The sequence below is a fragment of the Pempheris klunzingeri genome, chromosome 1 (genome assembly GCF_042242105.1).
Source record: "Pempheris klunzingeri isolate RE-2024b chromosome 1, fPemKlu1.hap1, whole genome shotgun sequence".
NCBI lineage: Eukaryota > Metazoa > Chordata > Actinopteri > Acropomatiformes > Pempheridae > Pempheris > Pempheris klunzingeri.
Window position 1 is genome coordinate 12,130,695 of NC_092012.1, and position 26,636 is coordinate 12,157,330.

Sequence of the window (26,636 nt, forward strand, 5' to 3'; positions counted from 1 at the left end):
TGTTTGTAAGAATATGCGCAATGTTTTCACACCAGCAGCTTCGTGGCGGATGGTGCAGAATGTCAATCAGGGCCTGCTTGTTATCTGTCAAACTAAAGAGCGAGGGTTTGGTTAATTGTATTTGTAAAGCTGAGGTTGAGGTGAATCTATTTGCAGACATGTCAGTCTTTCTATTACAGCACGAAGGACAATTCAGCTGCAGCGATCTCACACGGTGTTGGACTCGCAGTCAAATGACTTGTTGACTGTCAGGTATTTTAAGACAGTAAATGTGTTAATAACAATATACTTCACCATAATGCGTGCATATTAAATGTATCAGATCTACGGTCTAACAGTCCTCACAAGTAGTCACCATAAAATGTAAATAGAAAATCACTTTTTATTACAAACCACATTTTGCAGTATGCATGTAAATAGGATACAGAATTAATCCAATAATGCAAGATTTATTACTTTAGGCATGAATAAAAAATAAACACATTTCTTATCTGTTCTACTGAAATGAGTCTGACCACAGACTCTTGACAAAGTGTTTTTCCAGAGCAGGCTGACGCTGTGTTGGCTCACTAAAGCTGTAAAAGCTAATTGCATTATCAGTGTAATGTTTTTATAACAACATAATTCCTTTGGGTTCTTCTCTTCTACATTGCACATAAACCACTTCACAAAGATTTAAAAAAAACAAAAAAAAACAAATCCTTTTGAATGATAAGGCTGTTTGTTGTCGTGTAGAAAGGCACATCTTCAGGTTTTGCTTCCTCTTCCTCACGCCCGTTCAGCAGCTTTACTTTCAGTGTGGCCACTCACACTTCCAGGGCTCAGACTTGGGCACGTTGAGACACTTTCCTAACTTCTCGCAGCCTGCGGGGGCCCAGTTCTGTTACAGGGAGCAGCCATCACAGTAAGCAGAGGAATATGAGAGATATGATTAATCTACAGAAAGATTTTAAACTGTGAGAGTCTGTTTTGTGTGTCGTGTGCTGTGAGTTTCTTGGACCATTTAGGTGGCCACGGTTTCCTGTGATGTGTCTTTTATGCCTGATTGCATTCCAGAAATTTTCCTCTGGCTTAGCAATAACTTGTATCCAGTGCAATTACATAAATCATGTCCCTTTTAAGGCTCTATGCATCGATGCTTCATGTAATTGTATCTTGTATGTATATGTATATTTATAAAATAATCAGTCCATCACTAAGTGGAAATATTACAGACCGGGTTTCAGACTGCTGAGCTGTTTTCAGTATGAAGATTCTCAGAAAAGCATCTTCAATTTGTCAAATTTAAAAGGCACTGCAAAGAATGTTATATTTAACATTTGAAAGTCACCTCTATCACAGACACCAGACCAGTGGGAAGTGTTTATGAAACTGCACCCACCCACACACACGCACGCACACACATCCACAAATATGTGGCAAATGGCACCAACAGATGATGACTTGCTGTTGGTTGGCAATGTGTAAAAAGTCAATAGATCCGTATTGGCACGACACAGGACGACGCACAAATGTGAGTCAGTCTTAAAACTGACTCTCCACTTAAAATTGTGTTTATCTTCTTCACCACGAGGGGGCAGTGCCGTGCCACAAATGAATCCACACCCATGTCGTTCACAGACTCTGGTGCCTGACGTGACAAAGCCACCGCTCAATTTAGCTGCTTTAAATAACCCAAAGAGATAAGAGGTTGTTTTTTTTTTTTTGACAAAGGAAAAAACACAGACACAGTCAAGCAGGAAAGGCCCAGATTAAGGTGATAGCATGATACACATTCTGGAGCAGGTTAGAAACTGTGATGAACAAATATGAAAAATAAAAGTTAAATCTGTTGATGTGGAACATTAATTGTCTGCAGGCTCAATGCAGGCTGAAAACAGATAGCAGCTGAGAAAATAGCTCTATTCAGAGATGTTTACTGACTCCCTTTTGTTTTCAAAAAGGCTTTATCAATTGTATTATGTATTAATTTATCTGATGTACAAGCGTGATGGAGACAACAGAGAGATAAGAGGCAAACGAGCGTGGCTTTGAGAGCTGCTGGCCCAAGAAAAACATATAGTATGTGGCTTTGGTCCACTGCCTCTGGGTATAGTGCAAAGAATTAGCTGCTACACATGAAGCCCATTTTCATAAAATAATTATTGTTTTTGACAATTTCCCAGATAAAGTGCATCATGACAGTAAAAGATCTCACCATCGCGGCCACGTCGCACATGTTGAGCTGAGGAATACCGGGCACCAGAGTCTTCATATGCTGCTCCACAACCGGAGAGATCCTGCTCAGCACATTCTGGTACTCCTTAGTCGAAACACTGCAAACACCCAATACACATTTAGTCAGTAGGGCTGAAACTTGGCTTCACTATCTGTTATGTGCAAACTTTGAATCGAAATGAAATGTCACAAACTTGTAAAGAAAAGATGTCATAAATCCCCCGAGGCAAATATGACATCCTCAGATGTTGTTTTGTCTGAACCAATGGTGACATTTTTGAAATGATTTTTTTTTTTTTTTTATCAGTTATTTTTCTGTCATTTTTTTTCAATTCTATTGTTCAGTTTTTTTAATGAAAGGCTCACAAATATAGAATGCTTTACCACTTTAATTAAAAACTCTCAAGATTTAACGTTAAACAAGTGAAACAATGTCTTTAACATCAACACGGATGAAACTGAACGAGTTTGAATCAATCTGCCGGTCACATACATGTAAATGTACGTACACACGCTTCCACATATAAAGTGGTTGTTTCCTTGCATATGAATGTATAGCGCACAGCTACATCAACACAAATGCATACAGTCTGTTTTTATTCTGAAACCACACATTCAAACACACACACACACACACACTGATGAGCATAATTCCTAAATGTATGTCTTTTTGTCAGGGAGTGTTGAGTGGACAAACAAAAACAGAAACATTTACACACACACACACACGCGCGCTGTCCACTCCGGCACCGTTTGGGAAAGCACACTCAGCAGGGTGAACTATGTAACCTTTATCCCATCCCCTGTCTCTCAATTATTGCTGTTGGACACCAGTGAGCCCGAGCACCTCTGTGCATTATTATATTCAGTGTGTAAAACACAGGGGCCCCGAAGGCTTTCAAAGGAACGCTGCTCTCAATAGGACCTGTAGGGTTAATGGGCTGTGTGTGCACATGTGTGTGTGTGTGTTGGGGGAGTGGGCGTCTGGTGGCGTGACACACGGACAGACAAATATCAGCAGTGCAATTACACCCCTGATACACTCGCCGGCAGCACCTGTGCCAGCCTTCCATCCTCCCTCAACTGCAAACCCAACCCTCTGATTGGCCCCTGGGGAATATGTGCATGTGTGTGAGGTGAAGTGTCAATTAGAGTAATAACCCCAGGCCCTGTCCAGCTCACACCTACCCTCCCTCTTAGATCTCCCACAGGGCAGCAAGGCTTCCTCCATCAGCCAGCACCTGCTCCTTTCCTTGATACTCTCAGTCTCTACTTTACCCTACAATTACTCGACTGGTAGTGCACTGGCTGCAATTAGTCTCTCTCCTGGTGTGCCGTATTCGTCATAAACTAACTATCTACGCATTCTGACCCTAGCTGATAGGGAAAAACCAGATTACTCCTCTCGGTTAAAAACCAGACATTCGGATTAAATTGCTTCAGCTATCTAAAATCGCAAAGTCTGCTTTTGCCTGATCTCCATCGGCAAGGGGGATATTTCATTCCCCTCCTATCTGTGCCCGCTACTCATTGTTGCGATTCATTTTGTGATAAGTGATGAAGCAACTTAATAGAAGTAAATGTAAGGGAGATTTATCAGACCGCTATATGTATCCAGTTTCTCCATACAAGTCTGCAAGCCCAGCATGCCATGCCCCGAGAAACTTGCACGAGACACAAAGTTTTCTATTGTTTTGTCTATGCTCTGAAAATCTTACAGTGCACACCTCTAAATCAACAAACTAATAATATCATTTGTTTATGCCCCCTCTGCAAACAAATAATAAAAAGCCCACAGTCAGCACAGCTCATTATCATGATTATAACCCTTAGCTTACTGGTGTAGAGGCAAATTCTAGAATAATAAGCAGGCTGTATGCAAATTGAGTCTTTTGATTTATAATGTATGGCACCCAAGGGGGATGGGGGCATTGCTCAGGTGTGTCACCACTCTGATTACTGATTCATAACACTATTGCTGGAACACACACATGAAACCACATACACACACCCACACACACAAACAACCACACAGTGGCAGAAGGTGGGGGAATTGAGGAGACAATCAAATACATCTGTCCTGCCTTCCCCTCCCCTCCACCATCTTCTCCACCCCGGTGGAAATTGAGCACTTCAGTAAGGACTATTGATTGGGGACACAAGAGCTTGGTGGCAGGCAGCAGATGAGGCCAGACTGTGCAGGGCTGCCTGCAGTGTCAGGGCTGGGACTACACTCGGGCTCCGGGGGTGTGGGCGGAGGTGGGTGGCGAGAAAGTAGGATGTGTTAACCTCAGGGCCTTGGGTCACAAAGATGGGACGGCAAAGCGGAAGGAGGAAAAGGGCTTTGAACGAATCCAGTGGGGGTCCAAACTCGCTGGGTTAGGTAAGACGCACACCTGGTCGGGTCTGTGTTTTATCCTGGACAGACGGACCACCAACACAGGCCTCGTCATCCTGCAGCTCCATCATATTTGTTTAAAATAACGGCAGGTGAGCCTCTGTTTGTAATTGGTGATGAGACAAAAGAAACTAAAAACTACTGTATTGTTGTTCCCAAATTCTCTCTCGGGTTGCATAATTATTTTCCTGGGTGTCTGTTCCGGACCGGGGATTGTGTATGTGTGTGTGCTCTTTGCTATATCACAGGCTGCGACAGTAGTGAAGGTATGTGTGCAGACAGGCCCTACATCATCTTAAGTGGCTCTTTAGGTGCGGACAGAGATTAATGATGGCCAGGCAGCCAGTCCAGCTGGGGGACCGAGGAGCACACGGACAAAACGCACACATTCACATGTGTACATACACACACAAACACACACACACACACATGCTTAACTAGGATGGAGGAGAACGGTCCCAGTGGATGCAGAGGGACAGCAGCTGAGTGGTGAGAAGTGGGCTGAGGTGCAGAGCAGTTGGCGGAAAAGAGAGGAGTAACGAGGGAAAAACTAAGACAAAAGTTTGGAGCGGAAGGGGATCGAGTGGTGCAGATTAGAGCGGAGAGAAGAAGAACAGCGAGTGAACAGAGAGGAGGTCATGCAGCTGGGTGTCGGGGGGGGGAGGGAGGGTGACCTTGTAGACGAACTCAATGACCCCAGTTGAAAATGAGTGTGCATTTTTTGTTTTTGTGTGTGTGTGTGTGTGCGTCCACATCTAGCACTCAGCACAACACATGGCTGCGTATTGATTGGTTTTTGCCCTTTTTTTTTTTTTTTTTTTTTTTTTTTTAAATTCTTCTAAGTGAATAGCAAGGCTAAAAGGTGGGCAATTGAAAAACAACATTAATGTTTCATCATCCAATCTCGCTTCAGAACTGAAAGGAGTTCAAGCAGGAGGCAAAAGAGGAGACGAGGCCGGAGCAAAATATGACAGGGAGAGCTGCAGAGAGCAGAATTGAAAGGTCAGTCTTGGATGTGTTACGGCAGGAGGGAGCCAAAGCGAACACTGTGCACAAAAGGAGAATTCTCTCATCAAAACGATTTAGAGATAATCTTAATGTATTAGTCATGGTGTCAGATTGCGTACGTTTTTTTTTTTTCTCGAAAAGATCACATAAATATTCGTCAGTGTTTGCACACAGTTAAAGACGATGCTCATCTGTCTTTGCGCCCTTATTTAGTAATAGTCTCATCCTCGGTCCGCCTGTGTCCTCTGACGTCACTCTCCTCTCCTGGCGATTCTTAACTCTCCCCTGAGCCGAGGCAGAGACACACAAAACTCCATTAAACAGCACTCGCTCTCAATTTAGACCTGAACAATTTATCTCGCAATTTTAACCTACAGTGGTGCACCGGAGGGTTGAGGGCCAGATAGTGATCTTTAAGGAGCTGTTTGCAATCACAAAGAGAAGGGTGTAATCAGGCGCGCTCTGGCTGAGCAGATCAATCCGCTGCCTTCTTTTTCATGCCACTGAATCAGCATTGATCTCATACACATTGTGCGCTACCAACAGGCAAACTGCCTTCCAATTCTCACCCCACTCACATTCATGTTCCAACATCTCTTCACTAGTTCCTTGCCTGCCCCCACTCTTATCCCTCTCTCATTTTTTCCGTCTCCTCTCCTCCTGTCACCCTACTAGAAATCAGTTGTAAGCAGAGTTTTAAGGGAACTCACCTGATAGGGGACTTTTCCCCAGGATCCCGTCCCAGGTGGAAAATGACTGGCTGCAGAGCGTGCTCCTTCTGATCATGAGTAGTCACACCTGGGACATCTTGACCTGGACAGAAGTTGATGCCCTGTAAGAGAAAAAAGCCACACACCTTTTTGGATTTTTATTATAAAACAATTCCATATTGGTGTTAATGGATTGTTTTCATTTGAGGCTAATCTCAAGAGTGGCTAATACTGCATTGTTACTAGGAGGCAGATCTCCCACTTGGATTTTATTCAAGCATCCTTCTAATCCAGCAGCCTTGTAACGAGCTTTCATCAACTTAAGAAGCTGCCTCGGTGGCTCAATGCAGATGTGCAAAATCTTTATATGTATCACAGTGCAACTGAAGAGGAGAATTAGCTCAGTGACTGATAAAACAGTATTCTGTCTTTTGAAGTCAATGGTTATAAACCCACTAAAAAGAGAGTAAGATCTAACATTTTGGGAGGAATGAATGAACCTTGCAGATAAGAGAGACGGTTTTCCTGTTTTGGCTCCAAAGCTCCAAGGACAGTCCCGAAGAAATAAAGATATTTTCTTCGTTACAACTACTCATACTCTTTATACACCACATGAGTAAAACCGTAATAAAAATTTAATAATTAGATCCTTACATACCGTTTCCTCAATAATTATTTATACTATTTTGCTATCTGAAATTACTTTTCTTTAACTGCCTGTTTTGTACCATTTGTGTCCAAATGGTCATTTTCAATGGATTTGAATCTTTTAGATATTTTAGTTTAACCACACGTATACATTAACCTTTCTCTCTGTGTTTTATCATGCACAATTAAAAAAAAAATCGGAACCGAACTCAGCTAAAGAGATCTGGATGTTTAGATTTAGGCTCGTAACCACCTCCGACTCTGAGCTCAGTGCTTAATCTCATTGTAATATGGCCTACACTATCTTCATATTGGTTTCTAGTCTGTTGTGGTATTTATGCAGCTACAGTTCGTACATCATGATGAGGTTCAAGTCACTGACAAAACAGAGGATTTCTCCTTCTTTATGCTGCTCTTCCTTCATCTCTCCACGCCTTCAATCCTGCTCCCTGACTCCATTCTCATGAGCCTGGCAGTGATCGCAGCCTGATTGAGTCACACTCACTCCTCCAAAACCCCCTGGAGATCTGCCCCCTACACATACACACACACACACACACACACACACACACACACACACACACACACACACACACACACACACACTTTTGATGAGCACAACTAATATTGAGAAAGCATTCATCTGTAAGGCACTGTTGCTGCCCCCCTCTGAGATCACTCAACAGAGCACCTCAAAATACATATAGAAAAGAGAGAGAGAGAGAGCGAGAGGGCTAGATACCCCCCGTCCCGCAGAGCCCCCTCTCATCCAGACTTGTCCTGCCTTTTGAAGCCGACAGCTTAGAAATGCAGAAAAGAATGAGAAAAAAAAAAAAAAATCATCCCAGAGGATCAGCGAGAAAGACCTGCTGTGTGTATCTCCTTGACTCTGTCTCTTGTACCCAAGACATAACAGCAAGAACTCCATATCTCCCCTCACATTAATGCTATGGATACAACGAGGCTGCTTTCAAACTGGAGCAGAGCAGTCGCTGTTACAAGATAAGGTGCAGGAGCATCCAGGGGCGGCAGGGAGGATTTTGGGAAAGGAAATATTTGGTGTCTATTTTGATCCAAAAGGGGAAAACGTATCTTTGGGAGGGAGGACAATCACTTTGTGTAGACTGTGGCTGAATAACTACAACAATATGTATCTACTTTCTACTTCATGAAAATGACCATTATATTTGACTATGGACTGTTTGCTAAATGTTGAGCAGTTCCAGGAGGTCCTTACGAGCTGCAACACTGCTGTAATCTATGTTCTTGCCTTTTGCCATTAAGTCAGTGAACTAGGAGTTGTTTAGCAGCATTAACGTCATGACTTCTAATCTGGCTCAAGAATCCAGAATGGGAGCTACTGCACAGTTTATCTTTTATCAATTTCTGCAACAGAAATGGTGCAACAATTGCTGAAATGAGTAACCACTATAGGACTAACAAGCGTCTGGGAAACATTCTTTCTTTTCATTCATCACATTATTAAGTATGCAACAAGGTTAAAAACACCCATCACAGCTCCCACAGAGCTCCTACCAGACCGTAGGTTACTCAGCAATTCAGATACAAAGCCGCCACAGTCACGACAAACTATATTTCGCAATATTAACATCACTGCACTGCCTCAAGAGAGTTTGATGAGAGCCATTTAAGCCTGTGAAATTTCTTATTTTCCTCATGGCTGAGCTGCATGAACACAGCCAGGACAGAGCAATATGTCTCCCAGCTATTAACCTGTAATTTCCTTCATCTTCACAGACACACATCTTCCCTTGTTTATTTTTCACCATGGGCCGAGAAAACCAAATTATATTTTAAAGTATTACTGAAGCTGAAGAGCGAGCAGGAAAACATGATTTTTAGGTTTGATTGCGGATTTCTGTTGCAAGACAGGTTAAAGTGAAGCCTATGTAGAGATTTTAAGGGTCATGACCATTTTGAAATGATCATTATTCTATGTTATTTCTACCAGAGAAGACCTACACAAGGAGCTTCATTTTCTCTTTCTCTTTCTAGGTAATTTTCTAAACATCTCAAGCATAGTCTGACTGTGTGAAACAGCTCAGTGTGTGTGCATAAGTCAGTTTGTTTAGACTTTCTGTGTTTATAAAATGTACTCTAGGTTACAGGAGGTGGACAGTTTAAGGATTCAACCATGATGACATGAAGCACATTGGGAATTCAACATTCCCATATAGGAGGTCACTCCATAAAACACACACACACACACAGACACGCACTTCTAAATAGAGAACTGAACATACATGTACATGTTTTCTCTCGTCCTTTCTCTCTATCTCTCGCTCTCATGTACACACACACACACACACCAATCGATAGGCAACTCACAGGCAATCAGACACCATTATTTGTGAAGTTCCACTTCAGTTCACATGAGTTGATAAAGGAGGCTGCTATTGATTCAGCAGCCCTGAAGGAGAGAGCAATTTAAGCGACCGATGGGGCATAAAACAAACTGGATCACAGGAAAAGCAGAGCCATGGAGGGAGGACAGGAGGACATGTTTTTATGGACGCAGGAGTGAGACAGAGAGAGAGAGAAGAACCACACTATCCTGCTTCACAAGTGTCAGATTTCACATTTCTCCTGATACATTTAATCAGCACCAAGTTGATGTAATTACGGCAGAGAGACGCTGCTGGCATCTGCCTGTCTTTCTTCCTTTTGAGCTCCGTGATGCCAAAAGAACAAGTCTACAGCAGGCAGTGTCGGTATGTAAATGGGGAGGAAGAAAATCTCCACTGGAGTTAGAACAAACAAGTCAACTGGTTGATGAATGATGTAGGTTTGCTGATGTGGGGGCTCTTCATTAATATTCATTACGCTCTGATGTACACAGCAGTCAACTGATGAGCCATTTTCAAGATAACACCAACAGTGAAAGTGTTTATGTGTTTGAGTAAGATTAGGAGAGACAAAGAGGGAGGATGTGGCACTGCAAATCAAGAACGGAAGAAACAGAGATGGGACAAAGTTGCTGTGTTAAAAGGGAGTCTCACGTTTTTAAATTCCTCCCATGAGTTGCTCCAGGTCCAGTAGTGCACCTTGTATTGTCCAAGTCTCACAGCCATCAGCTCATTCCCACGGTAATAGAATACGGGCCTGTTGAGTACAAGACGAGGAGGAGATAAAGCTGAGATTCGGTTCTTCTCAGGTGCATTTGTGTCAAATTGGACCCTTCTGTTTTAACATCTAACTTCCTGAAAATCACTCAAATCATCAGAAATGTTGAATTCTCCTCATGTTCAAGAAAAACAACAAGACTAAGAGTTTAAAGCCATGCAGGCACGCTAGCATTTGCTAATTAGCACTAAATACAAAGTACAGGTGAAGTTGATCGGAACATCATTAGTTTTGCACGTTATGAACCAAATTATTGGATCAAATTGAAATTTTGACATGATGGTGGCGTAGAGGAAAAGTCAGAGGATCGCCAAAGCTGATCTAATTCACACAACTGTAGAAATGAAGTTCACTTCAACAATGTCCAAGTTTCATTGTAATCCATGAAATCATTTGTCAATGTTTCACTCAAGCCTCAAATATCAATCTCTTTGTGGCGCTTGAGAAAAAAAAAGTCATTAGGATTCCGCATCATCCTCATGAATGTCTGAACCAAACTTCACGGAAATCCTTCCAATAGTTGGGGGAAAATGAAAGTGTGGACTAACCGACCCAGAGCCTTAAAAGAGCTTTGAAAAATTAACGGCCACAAAAACCACAAATCTCTGGTCAACTGGTAAAATCCTGTAACAGCTGGTGTGTGCATTCACCTGTTTTTGAGTGTGTAAGAGCGGTTTAGCAGGACTGGTGTCAGGTCCAGTCCATCAAGGGATCTGTCGTCAGGGGGGGCGATGCCGGCCAGAGCTAGACTGGTGGTGAACAGGTCCATTACACTGGCCAACTGGAAATTCACCTGCAAAAGGACAGAAAGAAATTTTTAAAAAAGAGTGTAATAAGCAAGTGTAATAATACAAGATGCATGTTAGGATTGGAATAATGGAAGAACTTTGAAGTAATGAGCGGTGGTAAAATGTCCTCACAAGGACTAAAACTCAAATTGGTCATCAGTAGGTATATGCTACACACACACACACACACACGTGCACACACTCTATTCAATAGCAACATATCTTGATGATTATGCTTCTTGTTTCTGCCACCATTGGCAAATAAGTAGCGTTCGCAAATAAAGAATGAACTGTTTCTGCTCCAGGAATGCCACTAGCGTGCTCTTTTACGCTGGAACGCCTTCATGAACACGAACAAGTTAACAATGCATAGTCATGATAGGATGCTTGTATACATGGTTGTGTGTACACATGTAGGAAAGATGTGCATTTCTTCAGTCTCCTCTGTAATCTCTGCTTGCAGGTTTATTATAAAAACCTCCAAAATGCCTCTCTTTCTTAATGAGTTTTGAGGGAAAAAGGAGGAGTAAAAAAAAAAAAAAAAAAAAAGAGGAGAGGAAGTAGGAAGAGGACAAGGCCCGGGCAAGCAGGCGGCTGGAGCTGGAGCAAGCTGGTGTTTTATCTCCCTCTCCCAGTCCCAGAGAAAAGCTTTATTTTATTTATAAACTTTGAACTATTTTCAGATAAAATGCCATTTTTTCGCTGTCATCCTTGATCTTCCGTTCCATTCTCTCCTGAGCGAGCCTTAGAGGGAGACGGCACGCTCACAATCAGATAGCGCTATCAGGCCTCTGCAGCTGCACCGCCATGTGCCGCTGTGCTCCTATCAGCAGCCAGCACACATACAGACACAGACACACACACTCACACGCGCAAGCTCCTAAGCACTGAAATGAATTCCCTTTTCTTCTGTATCCACAGAACTAGCCACAGAAAGGGCTTTGCAATGCATTCCATGATCTATCTGCACATCCAGACACTCTTTCTCACACATACACACAAACAGATTTAGTCCTTCACTTCATTTTTCTATTTCTCTCTCTCTCTCTCTCTCTCTCTTTTTTTTTTTAAATAGACCCCCTCACACAGACACACACACACCATTAAAGAAGACAGGACAAAAGGACGTGAGAAGAAGCACGAGTGACATTTAGTTGGTAATAACTTGCATGGCCAAAAACCAAAACTTTCAGAGTCAGACTGGCCTTACAGAGGAATTTATCTCATGACTTGTCATCTTCTATTTCCTTGCTTTATTAGCTCTGCCCTCTTTTGCAGTCTACACTGAACTTCACTCTTTCCTCAACCTTTGTTCTTTCCATTTTTTTTGACTGACTCATCACTCTCTATTAATGTCACATTCTCTTTCTCTCATTTCTCCCTGTGTTGTGAGTGGTGATGTTGGTTATCTAAGGAGACAGTGCTTCTATCCCCGTCTCTGCCACTCTGCCTGTGTGTCTGCTGCCTGATAAAACACAACAAAAGGGATTGTGATGCTCAGCAACATTATGGGGCCCAACAACAACCCTCTCTCCCCACCCCCACCAACCTCCCCATCTTTGTTCCTACAGCCACCACCCCTCATCATCCTGGCCACTTGCCCCCCCCCCCGCAGGTACTGGGAGAATGCTGGACCTGCACCTGCTTCAGACCAGCCACGCTGCTTCATTCCTGTGCACCCCCCTTCCATTCTCCTAAATATGACAGGATGACTAATTCACAACAATTTCCAGCACATTCACACAAGTCAGTTAAATTGAAGTTTCATCACTCAGATGCATCCACAGATAAAGAGCTTTTTGTCTGTTTAAAATCCACACTGAAGTGTTTTTTTTAATCACCAATCCCACATCCCCCCAAAAACGTATCTCCGCATCTTAATGCCGTAAAGATGCATCTGTGCTCAGTCAGTACAATAAACCTGACGAAATCCTCTTTTAACAAAGGCTTGCATGGCTGTTTGTTGTCTCCAGCATTTTGCTGAAAGAGCTTATGGACTTTTCAATGCACAGATCAACAGAGATTTCAGAAGCCTACAAATAAGAGAGGGGGCATCCCTGTGCCTGTTCTGTCCTCCCTCCCAAGCAGCACAGAGTGATAAATCCAGAGCTGTGGAGTACAGTAGCTCCAACAAAGAAGCTTTGTCATCACAACCCCAGAGAGCTTCAGGGAGGATCTATTGACCCTCGTTCTCACAGCAAGGCCACAACTGCAAATGCATGCACCGCACACACCACACACAGACACAGGCGTTCTGTGATGTTATTATTTACATCTGTGTCTCTTTCACTTGTCCAGAAAGTTATCTGTCACACATACAACTACTCCAACAAACACAAGTATGCATGGTATATATATGCATATACATAGGCATGAAGAATCAAACAAAAATCACTCGGACATGTATACACACACACATTGGTCAGTTATGGTGTGGCCCAGGTGCAGCGAAGCCCTACAAGCACAACAATGTTCTTGGCAATGTGACAGTGCCAGTGTCTTTAGCACTCTAACATTTCTCTTTTCTACACCAGCCACCTCTTTTACTTCTTCCTTGCTTCCTTCCCCAGTAGCCCCCCCCCCCCCCCCCCCCCCCTCCACCCCTCCGTTCCTTTATCCTGAGCGCCTGGCATATTCAGATACTGAAGTCCTCATTACAGCTCAATCCAACCTCAGCAAACACACAAACAGATTAGCCGCTTAAGACGCTCCCAATCCCCCTCTCCCTCGCTACTCTGCTGTGCTATCAGGCCCCTGCACACCCCTGTGAGATGAGCCAGGGGCAAGGCTTACTGCAGACTGCAGCCTCCGCTCGCTCCTCCACCAAATCCCTCTGCGTCACAGCCCCGTGTCACAGCTGCCCCTAATACAATTAAAAGTCATTTGCAGAACGCACAGGCTTAGAGGATCACGGTGTGGGTGGGGGGTTAAATTGGGGAGGGGGAAGGAGGAATGAGAGAGAGTTTGGGGCATTAATTCCAGCCAAACATATTTGAGGAAACAGTGGAAAAAGCGCCCACACACTTTGTGGCCGCAATCACACAGTTTATCTTAAGTGTTTCTGGAGTTCAATCACTCGATGGAGGTTGACCATAGTCAAGATTAACTGGTTGCAGCGTCAGTGAAGTGTGCACATGTAAAGTGGTAAATGATACACAAATGAAACAAAAAGCAACAATCATTCAAAAGAGAGGATTAGTGACATAATTATTCCTTTACTCTCAACCTGCTTTTACAGTCCCGTACATCGTACGCAGCTTCATAGAAAGCATTTCAGCTCCTGGTACTTGTTGATAGACAGAACATTAAGAGCAACAATGCTCTGAGGAAAAAAAAAAACTGGCTCTGGATCCTGGCTTTAAGTCTAGTCTCGTCTCTAGAGAAGATGGCAGGGATTAAGTGAATGATCGTTTTGGATTTGTTTGGAGGCTTTATTTAGTAAAAGCTTTAAATCACGGCGGTATTCTCACTGTGCCCTCTTTGATGTGACCAGGCCACCAAGCAATGGCAGGCTCCCTCATGCCCCCTTCAAAGGTGGTCTCCTTCCCGCAGAGGAAAGGCCCATTGCTGCCACCTGAGGAATCAGAGGCACAAAAACATGTGTATCTACGTAGCAAATTACACACAGATACAAGACTGAAAAATGAATCAGAATAAGACAAAAATGCACCGAAGAAAAAAACTGCGCATTTGAATGGAGCGCCTACTTTCATTTGGGCCAGACATTACAGCAGCTCCATTGTCTGAGGTGAAGAAGACAAAGGTATTATTTGCTATGCCCAGACTCTGCAGCTGTGACAACATCTGACCAATGCTGTAGTCTAGCTCCATCACTGCATCACCGTACCTACAGAACACAGACACAGCTTACTGAATATCAATCCTCATTAGGAAAACACATTTATTTACAACCTTATGAATCTGCTGTGAGTGTGTGCCAATAACAGAGTCAGTTAGGAAGGATACGACTCACCGGCCTCGCTGGCTTTTCCCTAAGAAGCGCTTTGAGGCATAGACAGGGGCGTGGGTGGCATCGGGCGCCCAGTAGAGAAAGAAGGGCTGCTGGGCCTTAGTCTGGCGGACTATGAAGTCAAGCCCTTCCTGCAGAGGTGGGAGGTGTAACAGAGTGTTACAACACTGTCAGTGCAGATGTCAAACGGCTAATTCACATTACGGCTGTCAGGCTGCATAGTGCACTTGCTCAGTTTAAGAACACCTAGATAAAACTAATAGAGTTTCATACAACAGTCCAGCATTAAACACAACTTTCATGAGGATTTTGATTTTCAGGTTTGGTTTATAGTGTTTTAGAGAGGCGTTTATTGAGCTTCATAATCATTTTAATGCAGTTTGTTGTGCTGTTGGATTGGATACTATTATACTGAGACATTTTGTTCACCCCATTAACATCACCGGGAGTAGAGTAAATATTAGAAACACAGAGACAGCGAACATCACCTCAGTAAAATGCAAAACAGTTTCATTAAAAAAATAACCATTATAAGGTATGTTGCAAGGTTGTTGTAGAGGAATGCATACATTTTAGCAGGCTGTACCTACACCAGTGTCAGCTGAGTGAATTCCTTACATTCACCTCGAAATGCATTTACAGCAGGTTGTATGTGAAACTGTATTATTTCAACTTAGAATTTAGATTTTACGGTTGCAGCTCTGTTGACATCTGCTGGCCCACACCTTACATTTAGTAAGAAATGAGTATGTTTACTTTTTCATACTGATTGTTAAAAAAAGGAAAAATGACCTCACTGTGTGCATGTTATAGTTTTGGATTCTGAAACCAGCCTAGTCCCACCAGACATGCTAATATGAGCTTTACGGAGCGCTACTTGACAGACTCATCCTCGTCGCGTGATGACATATTCCACCTCTAAAGCATCCAGTGCTTCTCTGCGGGCTGCTTTTGATCCCTTTAGCAACAGAATGGAAGGGACTGACGTAGGCAGTGGAGATAATCAAGACGAGTGTGCGCAAAAATCAACAATTCACAATTCACAATTCACAACAATTCTGCTGGTGAAAAGCACCAATGGACAATGCTCCACTCTGTTGGACAATAAAGTTGTATAGTTGTATTGCGTAAAGTGTTTCATTCTAATCCAATCTATGAATTGCTTTACGATTAACAGATCAGATCAGTACGTGTTGTATGTGACATACTCTGCCCTACTGACAGGTTGCATCATCTAAGATAGACACCGCCCTAAAAAGGACGAGTGAGCCTCAACTTACAAGCAAGTAGATCTGCGTGAGGTCGGACTCTCCGGTCTTCCTGTCAATCTTAAACTCCTCATAGTATCTGGAAAGCAAGTGGGTTAGCGTGACTCATTAACTCTCCATTATTAGTGAGCCATCATCCTATCCAAATAACTGCTATGACCACACTGTGCCATCTCTTCTCTGCTTATTCAACTGCATGAAATGATTCTTTCACATTAAGCTACGTTTTTTTTCTTTTTTTTTCAGGGCTTTTCAATCTGCCTCTAAATTGGACGAAATGATTGCAAACAATATCATTAAGACAACAGAAGCAAATTTCCCTCTTGCGAACTGTGTTTGCAGGAGCTTTTGGCGAAAGACATATTTGGGAAGTCTCAGCAGAGCCGAGCAGAGGGAACTGTTATGAGGTGCCGCTGAAGCGTGGCGCGGCGAGCGAGGAAGCAGTGACAGGCATCTCTCTTTGTTACGCTTCACTTCCTCCAGGTGTCTTCACGTACAGCCAACGCAACCTGCCGTCTCTTGAGGGCGTGTGTGTTTGTGTGTATGCGTGTCTATGTGTGTGTGTACGTCTGTCCAGGGCCCAGGTATGCAGTGCTGATTAAACCCACGGCTAAGCGAGAAACACGCCCGGCTGCCAGTTCCAATGACCCTGAATACACATATGGCTGTTTTGGGGAAAACAAATGGGCGGAAAATGGAATACACAAGCACAGCTGGTACAGAGAAAGAAGAGGAGGGGAGGCGCTCAACTCATCCAGCTAGAAACTATTCCACTGAGTCATGGCGAAAGAAGATTTTTATAGATTTTCAGCCTCTGCTGTTATGTGAGAGCCTGTGTGTGTGATACTACCTGCCAACCATCTCAGAGTTGTTGTAGACAGGGATGTTGGGTCTGATGCTGCTGTTGTAGGGGCCAAAGTGGCAGTTTGGTGCACCAAACCATTCATCAAAACCATTCTCCAGAGGCAGGTACTGCGGTCTGTGGCCCAGATGCCTGTAGTGACAAACAAAGTGCACGCACACACACTGTAAAATCAATGTGACGGAAGGATCATTCTACATGTTTATGCATGTTTAAATATAGAACATTACTACAAAATCACACATATTTGTGGTGCTGCGTCCCAATGAAAAAAATAACAAACCTATTTTGATGTTTATTGTAGTCACTAACATAGAAGTCACTAGTTTCTGTTCACTTCGAAATGAAAATCAACTTGCAAAAGCTTAGAACTTCGAGACAGGTAGGTGATCTATCACAGCAAAATCTATGTTTGGTGGTAATGTCATGCAGATTTAAAAAAAAAAAAAAACAATCAATCCTATTCTAGGTGCATAAGCAAAAAGATTTGCATACCACGCTGATAGGAAAGCAAATCAATGGATGACTGTGGGATAGGAAGAATGCATTCAAAAAGCTCTTATAGAATCATCGTGCAGTGTGGAAAATGATCATCAGTAATGTTACGTATGCATGATTTGGAATAAATTGGCTAAAACATGCAATATACTGTATTGATCCTCTCATGCATGCATGCATCCATACACACACACACACACACACACACACACACACAGGCCTGATCATCAGGAGGATGTTCAAGGACACTTCACCATGTGGACACAAAGGCAGCGCTGCACAGCTCTGTGATAAGTGGACGGCCTGCTCTGCCTCCTGATCCACAGCCACCGTCACCAGTCATCATCAACATAATCTCCAAAACCTCTAAAAAAAAAACTCAGATTAAAGAAAAACAAAGAGCTCACCACTTGCCAACTATCTTGCTGACATAGCCTTTCTTCTTCAGCATCTGGGGTAACAAAATCTCATCCTTGGAGATCCCTCCCACGATCTCCTGCGGTGTGTACGCTATTAAAAAAAAAAGGTGAAAACTTTCCATGACATTATGGCACACTGTACATTATAGATGTTTTATAGATAAAACACACGGGGAATCATTTGCAGCTTGAAATAAGAATTTGTGCAGTCGGGATTTACCATTTCTGGCGTGAGCGTTAGTGGTGTAGAAACCGTTTCTGACAGGCAGCCTCCCGGTGAGAAGTGCAGCTCTGGCTGTGGTTAAAAAGATAAGGAAAAAGTCATTAGGATCCCTGTATGTTGATAGCGTACAAACAGAATCAAGTATCCTCTTCTCAATGTCACATACAGAACATTTGAGATTACAAATTAATTTCTATCAATTTGTAGAAGTACAATTTCTTAAATAAATAAATATGGATTGCTCTGGTATGAATCTCAGTTTTGATGTATACATCAAAATCTTTCGGCTTTTTTTTTAGAATTTGTCATCTGTAACTAGATCAATACCCTTTAGTTATCAGCTGCTATTAATGGCTGTGATTCAGTTATGTACACTCCTATGTACGCTGCTGTCAGGTGAAAACCTGTACCTCCATATTTCAGCTGACAAAGAGGAAAATACAGTGCATTTCAAGTTCATCAGCAGGCTTTATCTTTTATAAATTCTTATGAACAAAAGGCACACAAACCAACATTCGGCATTTTACATGGATACCTCCAGTTTCCTAAAAACATGAAAATCACCAAGCTGGAGTTTAAAGGTTTCTCTTAACAGTGAATGTTGGGTTTTTATTTCCATTAAGCAAAGCGTTCTTCCAACAATGTAATTATACGACAATAAAACCACAAGCAGAGACAGGAAGCTCCGACTGTGATGAGAGGCCGAAGTGATTCTGCCATCTTGTAAAACAGGAACTGCTGGCTCAGGTTGTGTTTGCAGCTGAACTCACACGGGGAACAGAGTGGGTTGGCAGTGTAGAAATTTGGTAGCAGCATCCCCTGAGCAGCCATGGCATCTAAGTTGGGGGTTTCTTTGGATGGTTGGCCAAGTATCCCCAAGTCCCCCCAACCCATCTGAAGAGCAGAGGGAAAGAATGGAGAGGTTTGGGTTTTTTTTTTTTTTTTTTGGAAGGCTTGTGTGTAGATTGACACCCAGAAAGGCACAAAACACAAAAATGCAAGCACAGATGTGGACACAGTGTACAGGCTGAAATGTCCAATTACATGTACAGTGACAGAGGCAACTTCTCAAAGCCCACATGTTAAAGTAAAACAAAGACACAGAGAGAGAAAAGTGACAGGGAAACACATTGAACTCATTCACTGCTCACAGAGCTGCTGGTGTGAGGAACTGAAGAACATTAAAACGAGATAATAACTCACGTCATCCATGAGCATGATGATAATGTTTGGAGGTGAAACATTTGATGGCTTTTCTGTCAAGGAACAACATATTATTGCACAAAACAGAGTCAGAGCTGCTGTAGACATCACTCGCTTTGCTATGCTGTAGTCGAGGAAGTGGTTTGTTTGCCTTCGAGCGAGTCTTCGGCGCAACACTTGCGCATACACAATGGAGCGTTTGTGAGGAGACGTTTGCTTGAATTAATATTGGTTTTTAATTCATTTTAGCTAAAATTGTTTTTTTTTTTTTTATGTAGATAAGCCATTAATGTAATAGCGTTATATATTAAGATTTATTAGGATTAAATCGTTAAACTGTAAATAACCGTAAAATTGTTCCTTAGCATGTGGTGCATTCAGGAGCGTCTGGTAAATGGTGAGAGCGTCAACATCCATCGGAAGGAATTAAAACAAATAGACGATATAACAAGATGATTTTGGTCAGTAAAGTTATAGACTAACAATATAAATAATATATGAATAATGGGGCCAGAATACCCAGTGTGTATAATACGTGGTGCTCATCTGTGTTGCCACTTTTCCAACAGCACCTGAATGCGCTTCATCACGTGACAGCATCTGACAGCTCCGAGGAGGAACACTAACATGGCGGTGTGCATAGCAGTGATCGCTAAAGAGGTAATGCTGTTGTTAAATGCTTCAGGTTTTAGCCACAGTCTGTTTTTTAATGTTAAAATATTCGCCGTAATCATATAATCGCCTCTAAGGAAATGCCAGCTTTCTTTTTTTTTTTTAAACCCGAAGGTCCAGCAGGTGGAAATAACAAACAGAGCTAGCGTAAGCAGCTAACAACGTTAGCATTATTTTAGGGTAATTCTAGCTGCTGCTACAATTTTCCGCATAGTTGACGAGGCTTTGTGCAAGTGGTTCAAACGTTGGGCTTTTAAACAGGTTCGTTGTTGTGTGTCTGACTATTTGATATCCTTCCCCCCCCAGAACTACCCGCTGTATATCCGCAGTGTGCCCACTCAAAATGAGCTGAAGTTTCACTACACAGTGCACACCTCCCTGGATGTGGTGGAGGAGAAGATCTCAGCTGTGGGCAAATCTTTGGGAGACCAGAGGGAGCTGTACCTGGGTCTGCTCTATCCCACTGAAGACTACAAAGTGTATCCTTGGGTTTCTGTTTTAAAGGTTTAAAGGGTTAGGAAAGCCCACAAGGCAAGTGCTTCCCCTATCATTTAATCAGATCAGCCTTCTTTTACAGGATTTAGACTGTGATCTCAGGTTAATTAAGTTTTTAACAAGATTGCTGACACATCTTCATTACATTTTAGGGACTTAGCTAAACGTACACACCTCTGCTAATCAAGAAAGATGCTGAAATTCTCATGTACATGTTTCCCAGACATTTAGATCATTGCATTTCTCTTGTTGTTGTAGGGAAGTTTAAGTTTGGATGTTTAGATGTATGAGAATCGTTGATATGTGATATAGGGTATAAAATGGTCTCTTACAGTAGAAACTAATCAATCTTAACTGGTAAACTAGATATGGGTATGTAACCAACTCCAAGGTGAAGTTTGTCATTGTCGTGGACTCGTCGAATACATCATTACGGGACAATGAAATTAGAAGTGTAAGTTGACCATGAATTGATTGTATGTCTAATCATAATCAAACACAAGCTACATTTATGTTGTTCAGTATTCATTTACAGACTTAGTATGTGTACTTGTGCTGAATTATACCTGGTTGCTGTATACCTCATCTTTCATTTTATGACCCAACAAAAAAAGCGATATCTCAGTCTCTCACATTGTTTCACCTTAATGACCTGTTTTCCATGTATGAAGAGCTTTTCTACATTTTTTTTTTTTCATTGCAGTTATCTGGGCTATTTATCAGTGCTGCCCCTAGTGCAGAGTCTTTACCACACATTTTATACAAAGAAACCTCAATTAGAATTGAGGTTGAGCATGCACACGTGACCCCACAATATAATTTGATCAGCAATTTCATTCATTCAAAGCAGTAACTCGCTCTGTTCCAGATGTTCCGAAAATTACACAATTCTTTTACCGACGTAATGTGCAACCCATTCCACAATCCTGGGGACCCCATTCAGTCAAAGTGAGTTAGTGAAAATTTGATATTTCACAAAAAAATGTATATACACATCACCCATTTTTTCCTAATTTAGCAGGGTTTAATTGTTCCCCATCATTCTCCAGGGCCTTCGATGGCATCGTATCTGGGATGATGGTGCAAACTGGCTGATGTCCCTTCCACCCTTTCTCCTGAGCCTCCACTGTACAGAACACCCCTGATCCTAATTTTGTTTACATGTTGCCTTGATTATTGAAACATAAGTAATAAATCTGAATTGTTGTAAAATCACTGCATGTGTGTCAGTTTACTACAAGCGGAGCATTGAATCATTGTTTTATTTATTCATTCACTTACATAGCAAAGAACTTATAAGTTATACAATGGGAGGATTTAAACATTGCAGGCAGCAACACAATACATTCGCATCATTTGTAAAAATGGTAAGAGACGCAAAATGCATAACAATTTGAGGATTGTCCCATGCATTCACAGCAACATAAGCTTAAAATGCAACACCTGACCCCAGTCTTCACATCTCAGCTACTTAAAAGATGAAGGGACGCAACTTAGAGAGTCATCTGTGCTGTCCATTCTGTCTTCTCTCGCTCTGATGTTGGACTCAGTAATGCCTCGAAACAAATCTTTAAAATGATCAGTTCTATTCACCCACTTAAGTGTGTATGCCGTGGGTGTTGCTAGCGCTGTTGAGGGTAGTGCTGTCCACTCGATCCTGCACCCAGCTCCTCCGACGGTGGGGTGATGAGGAGAAGACAAGGGTAACGTTTGGGCATCTGTTCATGGTAGTCCATGTGTCCCCACTGTCTCTTCCCCACTGGGGGGCCTCCGTAGTAAGGGTGAGGTGTTTGATGTTGTGGCCTGGTTGACTGGTACCGGAACCTGCCTCGAGAGCCGTTCTGGTATCGGGGTGGACGGTAGCCACGGCCTCTGCCTCTGGAGTGGCTACCTCGGTGTCCTCCCCTGTCTGTGGTGCTTATGCCTGGCATGTTGGTCCTCTTGGGCATTACCTGCAAACCAAAGAACAAGTTTTTGGGGTTTTTTTTCTGCGCTGTTCAGGACAACTGATCAGTGTTTAAAGAAATGCCATGTTTGCTATTCAACAGCAATAGAATGGAAAAAAAACAAATGTCTTCTAATGCATTTAAGAGGCCAGTTTAAGTCGAAGAAAATGAAAACTGAAGCGGGTGCTGCGAGTGACTCCATTTAAAAATGAGCAGTACCGGAGTGAAAATTAAGTGAGGTTTGTTTCTACTTCCAAACAGCGAGTACAGTTATCTGCAGTTACACAGGACCACATGGCATTTTTGTATTCAAAAAGGAGAGATAATGATGAGTCACGATAAGAGGAAGTGCCAAACTGCAGAAAATGTACGGGCGTCACTTGAGTGTTATCCATCAACGTCTCAATTTAAAAACACACCTTCCCGTATCCCCTGACCAAACACACACCTCTACCCGACCTGACTGTCTATCCTAAAATCTGATGTTCAAAGCGCCCTTGGGTGCTGTAGGCGGACATTTGACCGATAACCAACTAGTTTTATGTTTTTCCTTCAAGACCGACATGTGGCGTAATGCTCCTCACCTTAAGGACTCTTCCTCTGAACAAGGTCTCATGCAAACCAATAGCACTGTGCACAGAGTCTCTATCGGAGAACTCGATGTAAGCAAAACTGTGAAGGAGAAAGAGAGAAAACCAGCAAGAAATAAACTTGAATGCCAACATGCTTATTGTTATATTGTAACAGGAAAAAAAAAAAAAAACTGAACCCACCCCTTGGGATGGCCGGAGAAGCGGTCACACAGGATAGTAACTCTGTTGACTGGGCCACATCCGTTAAAATGGATCTCCAGCTCATCTGCAGTGGCTCCATAGTCTACCTGGGATTTGTTCAAAGGCGTGCCAGATTAGATGCGTGAAGAAAAACATGCTCACTATAAAAGGAAAGATGAATACAGCAGTCTTACATTTCCTACATAGACTGATCTGTTGTCTGCGTCTATCCTTTCTTCAGGGGTCATATTGTAGAAAGGTCCTGTGAAGGAAACAAAAAAAAAACCAAAATTGTATGTACAGCTTTTGCACATGCAATATAAAGAATGTGGTGTCCACACAGGGGGTCACTGCAGGTGAAATGAACACAAGGATTACTTTCACCAACAGATTTCTTGCATCATCCTTCACAATACATATCTGGCTCCCCTCTGATTGCATCTGTGTTCTGAGGAGGAACCGAAAGCGGGGGAAGGGGTTGGGTGAAAGGGATGAGGAGTTGCAGAGAGGCAGAAAATAGCCACAGGCAGCAAAGAGGACCCTTCTGGTTCTCTGGGGCTCACTGCTTCGTCTCATTGGGCAGTGATGAGGCACATGCGAAGTGTCCCAGGTGTTGGCCAGATGGTGAAGGACGCGGCTACCTCACCTGCCTGGAGGCCGCGATGCCACACACCTGGCCGAGAATACGCTATCGAGGCTTCGCAGATGCACAATCAGTGTTTAGCTTTACAACAATGTGACACAACAACAAACCACGGGGCGGATTAGACCCGTGAGCTGTCTCACCAGGTCGAGGGCTGCTGGTCAGGAGCTGCATCTCTGTGGCGTCACACCTCTCCTCCTCCTCCTTCAGTCTGTCCGTCTCTTCTTCCATCTCCAGCTCCTGAACCCTGGCCTTGATGGCCGCCAGCTCCTGAGACACATCAAGCATGGAAACCAGAACATGAAGCCACTGTGGAGTTAAGTAGAAAACTACACAGAAGACCAGACGGGCATAGAATGAGATGTATATGTAGAAACATTATGGATAAAGATGAGTCCATACAGAGCTTAAGGGGTCACTGAATGCTACGAGAATGAAAATGACACAATGGAGATTTTGGATCATCAAAACACCAAAATAAGCATCTTTTGGATGCACAGTGTTCCCTCAAAAGTATGTGTGGAGTCCATGTGCGAAGCATTAAAGCTGCTCTGGTGGCCTAACATCCTTATGCACTGTCGGTTGTAATCCGTAATTCATCTGTGTTATCGATACGGAGTGAAAACCCAAATATTGCTTTTTACTGATCTGTATTACAACAAAACTGTTTTCTGAAAGTATTAATTTGGTATCTGGAAATTAAATGACTAGAGAGTAACAACTGCTTGGTCAACATGGTCATGTTGTGCATTTCTGAACAAACTGGTGTACGAACAAGTTTGGGGTCTAGTTCCTCTTCTATTTTTCCCCCCCAGTTAAAAGGTTTTTTTGGGGAGGGGTGCTTCCTTATCCAAATCAAGGGTCTGAGGATAGAGGGTGTCATGTGCTGCACAGATTGTAAAGCCCCCCCCCCCTCCCCTCAGGCAAATTGTGATTTGTGATTTTGAGCCATAAAGCCTATATAAAATTGACCTGTGAAAGCAGCAAATGCTCCCCAGAGACGTTGACAGTGGCTCACTCAGACTAAAATATATCGAAATTTGAACCACATTGGATTCTGCACGGATACAAGTCACAGTATCACATGCAAGCGGGCCTGACAGGACAGTAGACATAAAGCAGGGCTTCACCATCAGTTATTTCAGCTCCTGAATAACGATCTGTGCTCACTGTTCACCGCTTGAGCCTGAGACCTGCAGTGAACCAGACTGGCTCCATGCAGAACAAGTCCCTCATAGCGTTAAACGAGATTCGGCTCACTGATGTCGTCCTTTACGCGCAGTGTTTATCGGTGATAATAGCGGCACTACAAGGCATAGCTTGTGTTTGTCCAGCGTGATAAATCGCCCTTCGCAAACGAGCGAACGAGCGAACGTGACAGCACACATTTGATTCTCTGCAAACACACCGATACGCACCGGGTCCTCGGCGAAATGCTCCCCGATGGACTCGCCCTCCAGGTAGCCGTACTCCAGATGATTTTCCGCCATGCTCACTGCTCAAACATGGCATCTGCAAAGCCGACTGCAGCCTACTATCACCAGCACGGGGTAAAAAAAAAAAAAAATCCTCTCACAGTAAGGAAACGGGTATGTGGTCCGCACAAGCGACACCTGACAGCATATGAGCCAAACTAATAGATATCACCTGTGAACGAGACTCATGACGCGCTGGATTGATTGACAGTGGCGCGCACGTGAGACAGACGCTGTAGGGGGGGGGGTGTCTTCCTCCCAGTGGCGCATCAACCCCCCCCCCCCCCCCCCCCCCCCCGTCCTCCTCACAGCTGTACCCTTGCACACCTCATCCCTTACACTAAAACTACAACAAGAAGTGGAAAGATCTACATTAATCCAAAACAAAAGGGATTTCTTCAATGAATGTATTAGTATTTGTCTTGTAGTCTTGTCTTGGTCATTTAAAATCACCACTAACTCACAACTTAAGAAATCAGTTTAGCATATTTCACGTAAGGTACCTGAAGGAGGCGATAATAAGCTTTTATCACTGTGGACATTTGGATTTGTTATAGTAGGAAAATGCACAGATTTTACTAATAACACTAAGAACGGCTGCGCTTTATTCAAGCGTCCCCGTAAGCCATGATAGTGAGCAAGCATGCGAAATACCAGGGCTGAGAAACTCAAGCAGCGAAATGGAATTCAGCCATCATTAATCTTATCTAATTGCAACTGTGCATTTCCCACTGTGACAAGTCAAAATGTTTTCTTTGAAAAATGCCATAGGTGTGTTTAAGAAACCTGACGCTCAGATATTAGAAAACCACAAACCTTCTGACACCGGACAGATATGTTTATTATATGTGAATATGACAACAGCTACAATTTAAACAGCTAATTTTTCACCACTTCTGATGTGCATGCAAAGTTTTCATGCATGTTTAGGCCCTCAAAAGTTTGATTTATTTGTACAAAAAGTACATACATATAATAATACGAATAAGAATAATGTCATGCATTTCAAGATGGTCCTTGCACCGTGTGGTGCACGAGCCATATACATATATATATATATATTCGTGCATATATATATATATATATATGCACGAAGGGGTATTGCAGGTTTTGACTAACAGGAATTTTACAATGTAATTATTTTTTGAAGCAGAGGAAGTAGGAAAAGAGTTTACTTAATCACTCTGTGAAGTTTATTCACCCGTCCAGTTTTCCCCTTTTATCTCCCCCATAGCTAACTTTGGGTTGGAAGTATCGCAGTTTTCCATCTGTCTTC

General features: G+C 42.9%; 3 protein-coding genes across 3 annotated transcripts; 1 reads left to right on the plus strand and 2 right to left on the minus strand.

The window, feature by feature from the left end:
- Positions 1 to 364: 364 nt before the first annotated feature.
- On the minus strand, positions 365 to 19,475 carry galns (galactosamine (N-acetyl)-6-sulfatase). The gene is made up of 14 exons (XM_070833666.1): positions 19,357 to 19,475; positions 18,924 to 19,047; positions 18,151 to 18,225; positions 17,919 to 18,021; positions 17,002 to 17,145; positions 16,164 to 16,230; positions 14,887 to 15,014; positions 14,621 to 14,760; positions 14,384 to 14,487; positions 10,776 to 10,918; positions 10,002 to 10,104; positions 6,334 to 6,455; positions 2,198 to 2,315; positions 365 to 880 (listed from the first exon to the last, which is right to left on the minus strand). The coding sequence occupies exons 1-14, from the start codon at positions 19,462 to 19,464 to the stop codon at positions 794 to 796; spliced, it is 1,566 nt and encodes a 521-aa protein (XP_070689767.1). The 5' UTR covers positions 19,465 to 19,475; the 3' UTR covers positions 365 to 793.
- A 460-nt stretch (positions 19,476 to 19,935) lies between these two features.
- Positions 19,936 to 21,738, plus strand: trappc2l (trafficking protein particle complex subunit 2L). The gene is made up of 5 exons (XM_070833678.1): positions 19,936 to 20,016; positions 20,335 to 20,507; positions 20,890 to 20,977; positions 21,392 to 21,471; positions 21,573 to 21,738. The coding sequence occupies exons 1-5, from the start codon at positions 19,984 to 19,986 to the stop codon at positions 21,616 to 21,618; spliced, it is 420 nt and encodes a 139-aa protein (XP_070689779.1). The 5' UTR covers positions 19,936 to 19,983; the 3' UTR covers positions 21,619 to 21,738.
- A 319-nt stretch (positions 21,739 to 22,057) lies between these two features.
- Positions 22,058 to 25,446, minus strand: pabpn1l (PABPN1 like, cytoplasmic). The gene is made up of 6 exons (XM_070835311.1): positions 25,304 to 25,446; positions 24,029 to 24,155; positions 23,437 to 23,504; positions 23,243 to 23,349; positions 23,054 to 23,141; positions 22,058 to 22,475 (listed from the first exon to the last, which is right to left on the minus strand). The coding sequence occupies exons 1-6, from the start codon at positions 25,373 to 25,375 to the stop codon at positions 22,146 to 22,148; spliced, it is 792 nt and encodes a 263-aa protein (XP_070691412.1). The 5' UTR covers positions 25,376 to 25,446; the 3' UTR covers positions 22,058 to 22,145.
- Positions 25,447 to 26,636: the final 1,190 nt, after the last annotated feature.

Coding starts and splice junctions, on each gene's coding strand:
- galns (XM_070833666.1), bottom strand. CDS start 19,464: ATGTCTACAGCAGCTCTGACTCTGTTTTGTGCAATAATATGTTGTTCC. Junction 15,015..16,163: donor TCACGCAGATCTACTTGCTT/GTAAGTTGAGGC, acceptor CCACCTCTGCAG/GAAGGGCTTGACTTCATAGT. Junction 6,456..10,001: donor CATGGGAGGAATTTAAAAAC/GTGAGACTCCCT, acceptor TTTCTCTTACAG/GGCATCAACTTCTGTCCAGG.
- trappc2l (XM_070833678.1), top strand. CDS start 19,984: ATGGCGGTGTGCATAGCAGTGATCGCTAAAGAG. Junction 20,017..20,334: donor TAGCAGTGATCGCTAAAGAG/GTAATGCTGTTG, acceptor TTCCCCCCCCAG/AACTACCCGCTGTATATCCG. Junction 20,978..21,391: donor GGGACAATGAAATTAGAAGT/GTAAGTTGACCA, acceptor GCTCTGTTCCAG/ATGTTCCGAAAATTACACAA.
- pabpn1l (XM_070835311.1), bottom strand. CDS start 25,375: ATGGCGGAAAATCATCTGGAGTACGGCTACCTGGAGGGCGAGTCCATC. Junction 23,505..24,028: donor GACCAGCAGCCCTCGACCTG/GTGAGACAGCTC, acceptor TTTCCTTCACAG/GACCTTTCTACAATATGACC. Junction 23,350..23,436: donor GATCAGTCTATGTAGGAAAT/GTAAGACTGCTG, acceptor AACAAATCCCAG/GTAGACTATGGAGCCACTGC.